The following is a 14,621-nucleotide window of genomic DNA, read 5'->3' on the forward strand; positions in this document are numbered from 1 at the left end:
GAGTGTTTATTTACCCGCAGGTATTTGGCAGGCAGCCCTAGGATATCTTACCTCCCGGTCTTCCTTCAATACTGTATTATTACCAGCAACAACTAAGAATAACCACAAATAGAGTGATGCCTTAGGCTTACTTTCTGATTTTTCATTCTTGTAGCATGGTACACTCTCCTAAATAAAGATATGTTGTTGCTACTAGAAGTTTACTTTTTCTAGTTATGGCAGTGGCGAAATGAATGCATGCTAATGGACACATACTGTGTGTACACTTAGTATTTTTTTTAATAACATTCAAGGAAGAAGGAAATCTGTGCGCCCTTTCGAGAGGTGTCAACGAGTGCAATAAAGTGCGACAAGTCGAACTTCAACTCCCTTGAGAACAAAAAAAAACACACCCCAGTTGAAAAACACAACAGGAAATTTTAACAGTCTGTCGTATTTTGGGACGTTGTTTCTGTAGTTCTGTTGTCTGTAGTTCTGTTGCCTGTAGTTCTGTTGCCTGTAGTTCTGTTGCCTGTAGTTCTGTAGTCGGTAGTGTGACGTCCTGTAGTAGAAAGTTCTGTAGTTCTTGATCAATATTTAATTAAAAATTGACAGAGACGTCCGTAAGATTATGTAAATTTGTTAGCACATAAAAAAAAACGTAAAAGTAAAAAATAAAAAAAAAACGTCTTTGCCTAGGATTCGAACATGCGACCTGTCAACTCCTAGCCCGGCATCTTACCACTGCACCACCCCTGACATGCTTATAGACTGTACGTTTTGGCCATGTGAATAGTACGACGTGCTGATGCGCTGATGTTTACATTTGCATTTTGAGAGTCAAGATCCGCTATCACTCCACCGCGTCAAGTGCCGCATCTCTAGAAGAGCAAGAGTGTTCTTACCATCGACAGGTACATCGTGCAGTGCTAGAACATCGATTTTGATGTACGATATCCATATTAAATAAGAAATTCAGACATAGACAACGTTGACTTTTAGGGTTATTACTGCTAGTTCCGACAGTTGTCTCTCGTTCTTTGCACTTTTGAGCGCGCATATAATTCGTGTGTTCAATGCAAAATAGCTACATAAACATTCGTGGATGAGAGTTCTTTCTGACAGCATATTGGCTTCTCACGGCAGCTCTGTATCAGATTAATGAGACCCGAGCGAGACAGCTTTTCACGCAACTTTGTGGAACAACCGAAATCTTCTTTTCCGCTTCGCATAAGCTTGTGAAATATTCCTGGGAAATTAACTAATGTGTCAGTGTAACAGCACATGTAAGTCCACAGGCCTGTGTGCCACATCTTACCAAAAAAAAAAAAAAACGGATACGCAGCCATTCCCGCAGATGGTATGATTTTGATCAGCGGCCGATTTTGAGGAGGCCGGTAGGGCGTTGCTGGTGCCGCATCGTCACGGCACAATTATAACTATTCGCCACGTCGACTTTAATACCGGTGTCGGTGCCATCGGTGTCAGCATTGCCGGCTTCAGAGAAGCGCGATTGAATACCGCGCAGGAGAAAAGTACAGTGTACACTACCGATGCAAAAACATACAATTTTAAAGGACCGCGACGGGAAGCTCTTCTGTTGCGACTTCGGAACTCTTGGTCGTCGCGACCGAATGTTTCTGCTGCGACGTCAGAATTGGTGTCGTAACGTCGGAGTCGCTGTCAGGATATAAAGCTGTTGTTCCGACTTAATAACTCTTGTTGTCGCGACAGAATGCTTCTGTTGCGAAATCAGAATTTCTGTCGTAACGTCAGAAATGTCTCCCAATTAAAAAATGTCAACAACTTCTGTCGTACAACAGAATTTCTGTAGTTGCGACAGGAATTCCTTTTGTCTTTTTCAACCGGGCACTACAGAAGCTTGTCGCATCACACAATTTCAGTGCGCTTCTGTTGTCATCATTGGGTATATGTTGCAGCGATAGGTTTCCGTTGTGGAACAGTTCTCTGTAGTACAACAGAGGTTTGTCCATTACTTCAGGAACACTTCTGTTATAACAACTGGGGGCCTGTTGCAATGATAAGTTTCTGTCGTACAACAACATTTTTCTGTAGTACATCGGAAGTTGGTCGCATTACATCAGGAACACTTCTGTTGTGACAATTGGGGGCCTGTTGCCACAATAGGTTTCTGTAGTATTTCAACAGCTCTCTGTAGCACTACAGAAGTTTTTCGGGTTACTTCAGGAGCATTTCTGTTGGGACAACAGGGTGCCTGTAGTGATGACAAATTTTTCTGTAGTACTACAAAAATCTGTTGTAGAGCTTCAGCTTTCTGTTGTAACAACAGACATACGACAGACTGTACTTCTGTAGTAGCAACAACAAATGTCTGTTGTACATCAGAAAAGTCTGTCGCTCCATCAGGAATCTGTAGTTACTACAGAATTTCTGTAGTACTGAACACAACCTCTGTTGTCATTTTCAACTGGGACACGGAAAAGAAAGCATAAAAAATGATGCTAAAGCAACGACAAGCCGAACATTGTAAGAGAACCTGATTGTCATTAATCTCTACGTCGGCTGTCAGCGACATAGCCGTGCAGTGCCACTTATGCCTTCGGTCTAGATTCAAACAAATGCCTTCACAGTCATAGCGAAATTCGCCGTGCCATTCAATCGAAGCTTAAGTTGAAGAAATGGGTCGTTTCGCAGCTTAAAGTAGCCGCGAAGTTCTACAGTTCGGGATGATTTAACCATCAGCGTTCCCACTTGCCTCGTTCAGAGAACAGCGACCATCCTTTTGATGAAAAATAATTACGTATCTTCCGCCATGGCAGTCCCATTGGTGACTTCGCGATTTACTCAATTGCGTTAACTCGCTCGTAGAGCAAGTTGCCCCATGCCGTATTTCATCTCTGTCTTTTCTTTAGTAAAGAACAACTGTTTGATGTGTAAATCAGCACCATCCTTCTTTTACAATCGGAACGATAATAAGAAAAGCGGCGGCCAGAAAAGCAGGAAGAGACTACAAGGAAGGAAATCTTCCTTCTTTACAGATAAATAAAGGAAATCAAATCTCAAGAGAACCAATGAAGGGATCTAATATATCAAGTAGGTTCCTACGCCACTGCTCTTCTTATGCAACCTTGCTTGTTTGCTTCGCTTTGATATGCACAACGTTAATCATGGAGTAGGCTGCCATAGAGAAACTTTCTTTCCCAAATGGGCAATACATGCGGATGACTCCGGAAAAAGAACTCAATGATCAAAGCGGACGAACGTTCTCGCCGTCACGTGATACGCTTCGTCATATGAATAGCTGTAAGTGGTGCTATTCACTCGGCAAAATATACGTAGTTTATGCGCCAAATACTTAGCTCGAAGTCAGTTTTGCTTGCACCGAGGTTAGCTGGGCCAGGAAAGCAGTAGGCGGTCTGGCAATCTTACTGTGGTTTTATGACTCCCACACTGCGTACCCCGCCACTAAGCCAAACTTTTCGTCGGCAAGAAATGACAGGTTTCGGGACGAAAAAGCACTAGTGTTCATAAATCTACGCAGAGCAATTACTTTATGGTCTCATTCCCCGACGCCATCTCACTCTCCCGTCATTTGGCGGGCTATATGCATTGAGTTTGTATAAAAAATTAAGCCATAGATACGAGCACTTGGCATATGGATCGCTAAGGCTGCGCTTCAGTCCTTACATGTACGCACGCATGCAGATGACGTCGTATATAGTACACTGATAGTGTACATATTAGTCTTAGTGGTCGGAGAACAAACAAGAAAGCACAAATTATATTGTCGATGTTGCATTTTTACTTTAATTGTTTTTAGAAGATGTTTGTTGCACTTGGGTCTAACGAATTATTAGTTTTTCAATTAAATAGCCAAGCGTTAATTTTTTTTTGCTTACTGTTCAACGAAAAAGTAACGTTAGTATCTTACGGAAATTTGGTGTCTTTCATAGCTACATGCGCTTCTTTACCTCCTCGGTACTTTCTCTCTCTCTCTCTTCTCTCTCTCATCTATCTATTCCAGGTTTGCCGTCACCCGGAGTCGTTTAACCAACCAGTCGCTCTTCTTGTTAAGATCTCTACCTTCTCCCTTTCATATCTCCTCCGTAGCGACCTGTGCTCGACTGATCATTAGTTTCCTTTTGGTGAACTGTGTTATCTCTTTTTACCATAACGGCGGTCCACGTAGTGAAAGGCCGTTGCGGTAATCTTTGCGCTTACAAAGAAATAGTAACGCAGATAAGGTATTGAAAAAGGAAATAGAACTCTCGCTCGTCATTATTGTCCTTGTTTTTACCGTGCTGAGCTTTCACGCACTATCTCTCATACACCTGCCGATAAACCAATATAATATGCAGCTTTCTCTCTCACTGCTTCCGTCATCGTTACATCATGTCACCAAAAAATGCTGGCGCGAAATAATATTTGCAGCACAAGGTGTTAAAATTAGAATAAATCACTTACAAATCCCACGTAGTTTCGTGATTGGTTTCATAGGATGAAGCAGAGATGCGACATCGATCCTTGGTGACAATGTATTTAATCGAACTGTTTTTCTGGCGTTTCCAAGGATACCATTTGCAAAACACACTCCATATTCTCGGCTAACAACTAATACACACTCAACCATCATTCTGTTCATCGGAGAAAATTCTCTTTCTGGGCAAATCTTTTTTAGTGGATTCATAAGAGATGTGTCAACCAACACTTTATGTTTATCAAGCTAGGAGTAACGCCGTCGCAAGGAAATGCAATTCTTAGTTAGCATGTGCTCTGTCTACAGTGTTCTAAGGTTTATTTTATGAATTTCAGTGAAATATTACGCAAGTGAGGTCAAGTGTGAATTCAAATGTTATAATTTACGTAGCAACAACTTTTTTGCTTCACTCAGATGGGTAATGGCATATAGAGAGGTATATTCGATCAGTTGGTACTCATTTCTGTAATAGGTCTGTATTATCGTCTTCTACTTCACTCTCTCATCCACCTTCTTAATCCTCAGGTAAGAGCTCAATTCGCAAAGCTAAAATAAATTAAATTATGGGGTCTTACGTGCCAGAACCACTTCATGATTATGAGGAATGCCGTAGTGGGAGACTCCGGAAATTTATCCCACCTGGGGTTCTTTAACGTGCGCCTAAATCGAAGTACACGGGTGTTTTCGTATTTCGCCCCCATCGAAATGGGGCCGCCGTGGCCGGGATTCGATCCCGCGACCTCGTGCTTAGCAGCCCAATACCATAGCCACTAAGCAACCACGGCGGGTAATTCGCAACGCTCTTGCTCTTTATTTGTAAGAGCTCTTGGTCACTGGTAGGCCGCCTTCGCTAGTAATATATCCAGCGTCATGGGTGTCTGGCACCACGTGTTACTTACAGTCTTAGCGTAAAACCTATACATACGTCCATATATATATATATATATATATATATATATATATATATATATATATATATATATATATGGGGAATGGATGTTTCAGTTACGAATTCTGCTGCGATGCGCCAGCCAGGAGGGAACAGTGCTGTTGTGCTCACATGAAAGCTGATGAGCGATGTTCAAATCCCAGCAGTAATTTTGGAATATTGTGGTTTGGGCTGAGACATGTTACTCTGCCGCTCGCTGTCTGAGGCGCCACGTACCGTCGCTTTTACAGTAAAACAAACTGCGTAACTAACACACAATATCACCACAAACCTGTACCGTATTTTGTGTCCTTGTTTGAATTGTAGCAATAAGTTGTCCATGCTATTATGGGCGTGAGGCAATCTAAAAACGAGAAAATTGTTCAGCAATGTTCGCTGACATTGTGTCACAGCGTCCGGGTGAACGCGCCGCGCAAGTCGCGTCTAAAGCAGCGCGTACTTACAGTGCATGTTGACGACGATGGTTGTGGCCACGGGCAGCGTAATGTTGCTGTTGGTTGCGCGACAGGTCAGCCGCGCCTGGTAGTCGGCGCGCGTGAGCCGCAGGCGGAACAGCGTGGCTCGTGGATGGCCACCCGAATTGCGGCTCAGCGCTTGCTGCAGGAGCTCCGAGCCACGCCACCATGTCACCACGGGCTCTGGCTGGCCTGCGAGCAACGTGCGCGAACCCGAACGTGATTTATCGCGTAAACTTGATGTTATTAGACCGCCAATATTTTCTTAAATAAATCTCTGTGTCACGTTATTAGACTGGCGGGTCGTATGCAGATTAAGGTGTATTTAGGTGTAGCCACATTTAGGTGTATGCGGCGGCTGAAATTCACATCACGTTACTGCTACTACTAGATGCTGCAACGTTCACTTCGCAGCAGAGCATGTGCAGCTAGACCTACAATGAAATATCGTTTAAGGAACGAACATTGGTAAATGTTCTTCGTTTTCATTTGTAAATAAAGAATCGGTGCTACGATGTGTCACTACAGTGCGACAATTTACATACTACAATTTAGAAATTAACAATACTACATATTTCACTGCTTTCTTTTCTATGTAGAAATAATACAAGGGACTAAAGAATGGTACCGTAAATAGAAAGGCGAACGTGCAAGCGTTCTCCTGTAGCACAAGGTCTAAAAAAGCTAAAGAAGGCAACGCATAAACGCTCTATTGATGTCTTTTTCCCGCGCATTTTACCAGGGCGAATGAAAATCATCCTCACCAAGGACGAGTAAAAAATTTTTAAAAAAGAAGGGAGGGCTGCCACGTGGTTCCATACACATAAAGATTTTTACTAAGGGAGGGGGAGGCACTGCTTGCCGTAGACATCGGAACTGATTGACTGGCAATCTGGTTCACTCAAGGCAAACTAATTCGTTCCGACGTAATGTGGGAAGATAGAGCAATGTCCCTCAATTTTCGCTACGTTGCGGCAGTCTCCAAATTGCGAAAAAGAGAGAGAGAGAGAGACAAACGTTAAAGAAAGACAGGGACGTGAACCAGACGCACGTTCGGTTTTTTATCCGAGGCGGGGAAAAGAGATTAGATGATGGAATACACAGAGACCAAGCAAGGATAGAAAATACTGAGGGTGTCGCTTCTTTCACAGGTGCATGTCGAAACAACAATTGCTCACTGAAGTTCATTGACATTAGGAACTGCAGTAATGCACGAATCAATTTCCGGGCTTGCGAGGAATGTGTCCACAGCGCAGTACAGTTGTCACCAGGAATCATATGGAAACCGGGCGATCAAACACGGTGCTGCATAGAAAGCGTTGGTTTTCATGGCAGGGACAAGGTCAGATGAGATATTCCATAGATTCTTCGCACCTTAAGATGCCGTAGGAAGGTGTTTCACTTATCCCAATGATAAACTAATAGCTCTTTGTGGAGGGCGCACCAAGCCACGGCTCACACAATAATGTTGCATAGCAGCGTTCGAGGCATTGTGGCCACTGGATCTTCATAGAAAGGTAGGAAATTCGTAGGCGAAGGCTCGAGAGGCGGAGGAAGCTTATATCAACTAGAGCGGTTCTCGAGGAAGGTACAAGCTTAGCTTCGGGGACCTGACGACAAGCAAATTCATCATAACATGGCCGAGGACCAGTTTAACAGTGCAGTTTAAAGGAATAAGTGGTGCTTTGCGCAGAGCTATATTAAAGCCATGTGGGCAAGTGCTTCAGTGAGACTGCGCGACAGCGTTGGTTCTCTGTAAAAAATTAATGTAAAGCACACCTCCCATTCAACGCATGCATTTCCATGAGATTCCTTTACATGTCGAAAGGTTATCGCTCGGTAAACTTCATGTGGCAGTCCTGAACGTGAAAGTAGAAGAATAAAAGATCATGAAACTAGATAAACGAATAAATTTGGCGTGGTTATTGCCGGTGGAAAGTGAAGTTCAGTTAGCATTCTGTTGTTGCTTCTATCTGTTATTCTTGGCATATATGTCTTGTTTGAGCCAAATCTTCCGTTCATGATATACTAGTTATATTGTTCCGATATTATTTGACTGGTGGATAGTTCTTTTTTTATATATAAACAGCTTGGCTTTTGATTGCCCCCTACGTTTTCTTTCCCTGTGTTTTCGTTTAGTCAGAATTCGATTGCTTGTATACACCGCTTTCTATTTGCGCTTCTTTAAAACTGTATGGCAGATATTTACCGACATTACGATAAAAACATCAAAGCTCTCGCCTCTATTTCCATGTCATGCAGCAACGTCCATTCAGCACTACCAAACACTAAGCATTCCAAAAGCCTCAAAAAAGAAGGGCAACCTCATATGGAATCAGCTATGTTTCTCCGAGTTTAGGACGATTCCGAGTGGAAATAAACGTTTTCACGCTTCGCTGCACAACAGAGCACGCAGCTGACTCGAAACTGCCAAAACATACAAAAGAAAAATGATCTGGAGGTCACCAGCCGACATTGGCACACAGGGCAAACGCTGTTAACTCAAAAGAAATAAGTCAAGCGTGCTGAAACAAGAGGCGGCCGAGACCATAGCTACGGACGTTGCGTGCTGCTTGCTTCAATAAGATTGCTCAGGCGGCCACAGTGCCTGGTGCCTCTGCCACCGCTCTTGGCGTGCGCGAGCGGCAACATAATCGCGGTTCCCTAAAAAGCTTGCGGCGAATCCAATATTCGCGATTCACTACACTGGCTTCGCCGAGAAATGTTCTGGTCATTTATAATGCAGCCCGCGTCAGCAGTACACGCCGCTGCCGGATCGAGCAGTAGAGATGCTCGGAAAGTTATTGGTTCCAATAGGACTGTCGCTTGCAAGCCCGAATAAAGCCGGAAAAATGGGGGCGGAATGAATCAAAAACAGCAGTGCCAAACCAACAGAGCACGCGGTCACCAGACAACGGAGAGGCCACATTCGATGCCCTATCCTCATATCTCCTCATAACTGTCTCGATCTATCTGTTCCTTTCGCCCATGGGCTGCATTTTCTTTGAAAACTGCGCATGGCGGCTGACAGGCGAACCCTATACGGAATATAGCGGCAGGCCAAATCCGCGGCCCATTCGGACAGGCAGTAGACGAGTGGAGGCAAAAAAGAAGGGGGAAAGAAAATAACAGGGTTGCCGCACCCGAGTGCGGCGGCATTTTGTTTCTGAAGCACTGCTCTGCACCGCTCTTCAACGCGGAAAGGCGGTATCCTCCGAACGGCAAGCGCGCCTGCAACGCCTCTCCCCCCCGCTTCCCCTCCTCCAACTTCGCGAACAACCAAGACAAATGCGAGACCCGCACATTCTTCTTGGTGCGGAGCCGTCAGCGCCAGAAATCGCATGCTTGGAAACAATGCTTTCCACCCGCTCAGTCTGCGCCGCTTGAGGAGTGCGCAGTGGCGGCGGCTGCGAGACCTCGTCGGCGTCTCTGTGGATCATAACTTCTCGCTCCACTCAGTGGGAGGCCTGTAATGCCTTCGCTTGTTTTCCCTCATACGGTTCTGGCGAGAGAATAGGTCGCCATCTATACTTTCTTTTCGCTGTTTACTCGGGCATCTCCTACACTGCAGGCGCCGCAACTTCCTACAGTTCCAATTTTACTCCGGCGTTATGCGAGATCGAGCTTATACTTGATGTCGTCTCGGGTAGCCGTGCAAGAGACGGTGTGAAGGGGAACAAACAAGAATCGGGCGGTTTGCTTTGCTCCCCTTTCTTTCGGAAGAGTTCGCAGATACTAGCGCAAGTGATTCCAGCTATGTCGCGTGGAAGGCGTGTTGAACAGAATGTAACACCGTGTTTCTCGAGACAAGGGCCATAACGATACGTTTATTAATGGTATTCTGCCTCTCATGGGTTTTTCAAGACGTTTCTGTGAACCAGTGGATCACGAAGATAATTCCGAGATGCAGTAAGTAACAAACTGTGACAGTTATATTGTTAACTACTGCGGTATACCTCAATGGCAATGGGGTCGCGCTGGTGGGATCGCGCTGGTGAGGTTGCACGATTGATCCTGGTCGCGGTGGCTCCATTTCCATCTAGGCAAAATGCAAACAGCATCGTGAACTTACATTTCGGTGTGCGTTAAGAGCTCTAGGTGGTCAAAATTATTCCGGAGCCCTTTTCTACGGCGCACCTTTTTATTCAAATCGTGGTTATGGCACGTTACGTTCCGGAATGTAATTTATTGAAAATTACAGCATTGTGCAGAAACGTTTGCGGGGCGATTCCCGTTGCACAGAAGGGGCCAGGAATTATCTCATAGGAAAAGGCTAGATACTACTGCCACGTCACGTAGGTCGTTCATCTGAGAATAACATCGAGTGGGGAGAATAAACTGCTGAAGGCATCTGTCCGTTGAACTAGAGATGCATGTTTTTCAACGATATTCTCAGCAGTAATCCCCAATTAGATGCTTACGAAGAATGAGAAAAACGATTTTCGATCAAGGTACTACAGCTGGAAAAATTCATTTTTCTTTTGAGAGGGAAAGATTGTCATCCGCCCGAATTGTAGCAGGAAGCCATTGTAGCTTCATGCTACGATTCGGGTGGATGCCCGATATTTCCCTTTTATGTACTTTCCTCCACCTTGTGTGCGTCAGCAGAACTCATTCACCATATTCAGTGTTCCATCGCCTCGAGATGACGATTAACTCGCCCTCGCTCTGCTATCGGCTAACATTATGGTCAATTTAGATGGTAGAGCGACCGCCCCGGAAAGGTGTTGGTACCGAAATGGCGTCCCCGACCAGGACGAATTTTTCTTCAATTGTGAGGCTTTCTTTCTGAGAAACCCGTATATGTTTCCTTTGTGGCTTCGTGCTACAGTCAGGGTGGATGCCGCTTTTTGCTTTTCCTGTACTTTCCTCCACCTTGCGGGCTTCCGCTGAACTCATTTGTCATTTTTCTTTTCTTTAAGTTTTGTTAGACGCTATAATTAGCACTAAACGCGGACAAACCATGCAACTACGATAATATCAACAATGCCTCTTCAGTTTCAAAAATATATTCTTGATTTTGGGAATGTCAGAATCAAAAGGCCGACCAACAACTACATTGCAAAGAACAAACGCACTTACTTCGGCTGACGTTACATATTTGACAACCATGGCCGGCCATAGCTGCTGCTGCATGGCATGGCAAGAACAGAGCTGTAGTCGTTTATCTGCTCTGAAGTATAAAAATGCATCAAAGAGGATAGTGAAAGCATAACTTGAAAGGACGCACTTTCCAAGCGAAGACCGTTGTTGTCTATAGCGAGGAGCAGGCTATCCTTTTGCCTTAAGTTCATTGCGTCGGCGCCATCGCAGTGCAATACCGCAGACTGTTGCCCAAACTGTCTGCTTGAATTGTATTCTATGGTCGACGCATGGTAATAGAGTGGAAAACCTATCGCAAGTCCGTTAGGGGTGATAAAAACGAAATATGCCATGTTTTCCGCTGGCATCATTCGTAAAGTAGCTCTCTAGGCCTAGGTGCACACAGACGAAATGATTGCACATGCGCAATATTCTTTAGGCCGGACGACATTTTTCTGCCCGCTGCCTCTTTTAAGCGACGTCAATACAGATGGCTATTTGAATGCAGTTGAATGGACTCGCTCTGTTCACTTCTGGTGAAACAGTTCTTGCTTCATATTTTGCGCGTCGATACGATCATTCGACGTCACCACAAGTGCTTGCGTAGCAGCGTAATTTGGACAGTCCACTGCTTTAATGATATTGATACTATTCCTGTTGTTGTTGTGTTCAATATCCAATAAGGAACCTTTCTACAGCCTTTGTCATATACACACGGCACACCAAAGTGATTATCGTTGCAACATTCCTAGTTCTCACTAAGTAGTTTGTAAATTAGCACAACCGCCAAGATGTCTGCAGAAAAGAAATCAAATCATTTTTTAAATACTGGAAGCGAAACTCAACTATTGGTCCTACATGGGGATTCAAGAGTCACTTTTCATATTAGAAAGTGACTAGCTCATGTAATTACATGATCTTGGATTGTAGCGCGAAGTGACACGGACACAGACAGCAGCAGACAGGACGAGCGCTCGTCCTGTCTGCTCCAGTCTGTGTCCGTGTCACTTCGCTCCACAATCCAAGATCATGTTGCCGTAGCAACTCGCCCAACTTTCTATCGTTTTGCATTACATTTCATGTAATTACGCAGCCCGGAAAAATTGCTCCGGTAAAGGAGTAAGACCATTTACGTAAACGCCAACCAACGAAACGAAATACTTCGACCGCATGTTCTGGAGTTACTCCAGCTCCTTCAAACGCACTGACTTGGGGAAGCCGCAGCAGCGTTCAATCAATACGGTATAAAACTGACGATATTCTGTTTTTTTGTGCAATAAGCGACCTCACGATGACCCTACGTCTAAGCCGGTAGGAAAGTACCCAACGACTGGTCTACTGCCACGACGGCATCCCACCATGAAGATGCCACGATAACCGTTCATCGACACTTAACCATCTTTAGATATTTTCTGCCGATCTTTTGATATGGATGAGCCAGAGGTGCAGAACATTAAAGCCATCTTTCTGACACTGAACGAGTCATCGGGAGAATTTTCATCTGATTGCAAGCATGCAAAGTCTTTTCAAGGTCACACACCCATCAAAATCCACAGCAGCGGTCGCACAGAGCATCTACAAAATGCTTCTGCAGCTTAATAATTAACTCAAGATGAAGAAGTCGAACCACTCCGCAAAGCTGAGTTGCATTAGTAACCGAATTTTATTGGCATTCGCCATGGAAATTCAAGTCGTACCCCAATCGGCCATATTGCCGTCGTTCTTTAATGATATTGATACTATTCCTGTTGTTGTTGTGTTCAATATCCAATAAGGAACCTTTCTACAGCCTTTGTCATATACACACGATGTTCTGAAAGGACAATTTTTACACGAAAAGGCACAACTTCCTCGGCTAGGTGCCTCATGTAACTTGTGCTAAATTTTTTTAAAAATCCGCAAGTGTCACGTAGCTGAGCAGAACCAAAGCAATCACACTTTTGCTCCGAGTATAACAGTTGAGAAGTTGATCGAATCAATAAAAATGACTAATTATGCAGTAAGATGAAATAAAGAAATTGTCAAACTTACATCTAGCGACGGTAAACAAAAGTACATTGGTTTCGTTTAGCCACGTGACACTTGCACATTTTTAAATGTTAACACATGTTACGTGCAATACAATATTTAATAGAGCAAGTTATATCATGTGCAAAAGTATCCTGAAAGCAATAATAATGCAAAATGTTCACAAGTTTTGTGAATAACAGGGTCAGTTAGTGTGGGAAAGAAACTCACCGTCGTAGACGTCACAGGTCAGAGTGAGGTCTTCGCCCTCTAGATACGGCCTCGTGATGTTGTCAATCTTCGTGCCATTTTCGTCCATTATGACGGGCCGCTTGGGAGGTACTGCGAGCAAGAAAAAAAAAGATAGATTGAACGATATTTGTGTAATTGTTGTAATTTTATTTTTACTTTATGAACACGAAGAACGCACCAAGTATCATGAAAAGGCCGTACAGCCATCGCCCTCGTAGAACATACTTTTTGTATTACAACAAAGCTCTTCCAGCGCTCGACGTATAAAATAATTCGTTTTTTTAGGCTCGAGAGACGATGAATGACATGTTTGACAAAATGATTGACAAAACACGACTGACATGTTATAAATTGTCTTAACTTAAAACAGACTAATAACAGAATGACAGGAAGTGGCGGAGTCAAACTGCGTCTCAATCACGAAACACGACGAAAGCATGGTTTCCGTCTTTAACTATTGTACTCGGTACTGCAGTTTTCATGAACTTACATAAAAGAGCCATGACAACACGACCGAAAGAATAGTACTTCGAACAATATAAAAGCATTGTTTAAATGCTTGTGTTTTATGACCTCTGGTTTTCCTTTCTCTTAGCTGCAATTATTCGCAGATCGTTGCAGGTAGCGCTAAAGTGTGCTGCAATGTTATTCATTATCTTTGCACCAGAAGAAGAGCATTCAAGCAGGATCAACGCTTATGGGTTAGTACCCCTCTTTGAATTTTGCTGCGTGGCGAAATATCTCTGACACTGCTGTTGCTCTCATCTGATGTAAAACTACGGCTTTTCCTAGGTGTTGCCAGCTTTAGGTTCCAAATTAGTGAAGTTATGGATCTCTTTCTCTTTTTTGATCATAATACAATGTTGCAGCATGTCAGGGAATTGTAGGAAGACATCATTGCTGTAGGAGTTCTTTCCATGGCTTGAAAAATTAATACGTGTTGTTCAATTCAGTTACCGTGCAAGAGGGAGGACATTGCTTAACAGATCTTGCTGTCTTTCAATAAACCAATTCAAGTTCGCGGTTCAACTCCTCTAGTTAAATGCCATTATTTATAGCTGCATTAAATGATCTCAACGGGAGCTTCTTAACCAAAGCCTTCTACCCAGGGAGCGCTGTGCGAATGGCGAAGACATGGACAGGCAAAAAGAAAGAGCGGCCAGTTTGAATAAGAGACTCGAAAGGGCGGACCCGCCCAGCAGTGAAAACAAAGCATGTGCTTCCTTTTAAGATGCTGCTGCAGATTGCCTCAGGCAACGAATTTGCTTGTTTCTTATCACCGAGGCTGTCTCCCTCGAGGCTTGTTTAACGACCCCCTCATTGCTGTTCGCCGGAGCAGAGCGGAGGAGGGCGTTGCTGGAGCGACTAGCGAAGGCCACGTCCTATTAGCACTGCATAAACACGAGCAGCGATTTATTGTTGGTCCTTATTTTCACAT

At 44.0% G+C, this 14,621-nt stretch overlaps 1 protein-coding gene across 1 annotated transcript in view; it reads right to left on the reverse strand.

Moving 5' to 3' along the window:
• The window catches only part of LOC135911573 (synaptogenesis protein syg-2-like), a 180,713-nt gene that overhangs the window by 43,044 nt on the left and 123,048 nt on the right, over positions 1–14,621 (reverse strand). The window contains exons 5-6 of the mRNA XM_070530683.1: positions 13,163–13,273; positions 5,831–6,034 (exon numbers count right to left, since the gene is read on the reverse strand). Coding sequence (XP_070386784.1) covers positions 5,831–6,034; positions 13,163–13,273 — 315 coding nt within the window. The remainder of the gene's footprint in view (positions 1–5,830; positions 6,035–13,162; positions 13,274–14,621) is intronic.

This window comes from Dermacentor albipictus, chromosome 1, assembly GCF_038994185.2.
Source record: "Dermacentor albipictus isolate Rhodes 1998 colony chromosome 1, USDA_Dalb.pri_finalv2, whole genome shotgun sequence".
NCBI lineage: Eukaryota > Metazoa > Arthropoda > Arachnida > Ixodida > Ixodidae > Dermacentor > Dermacentor albipictus.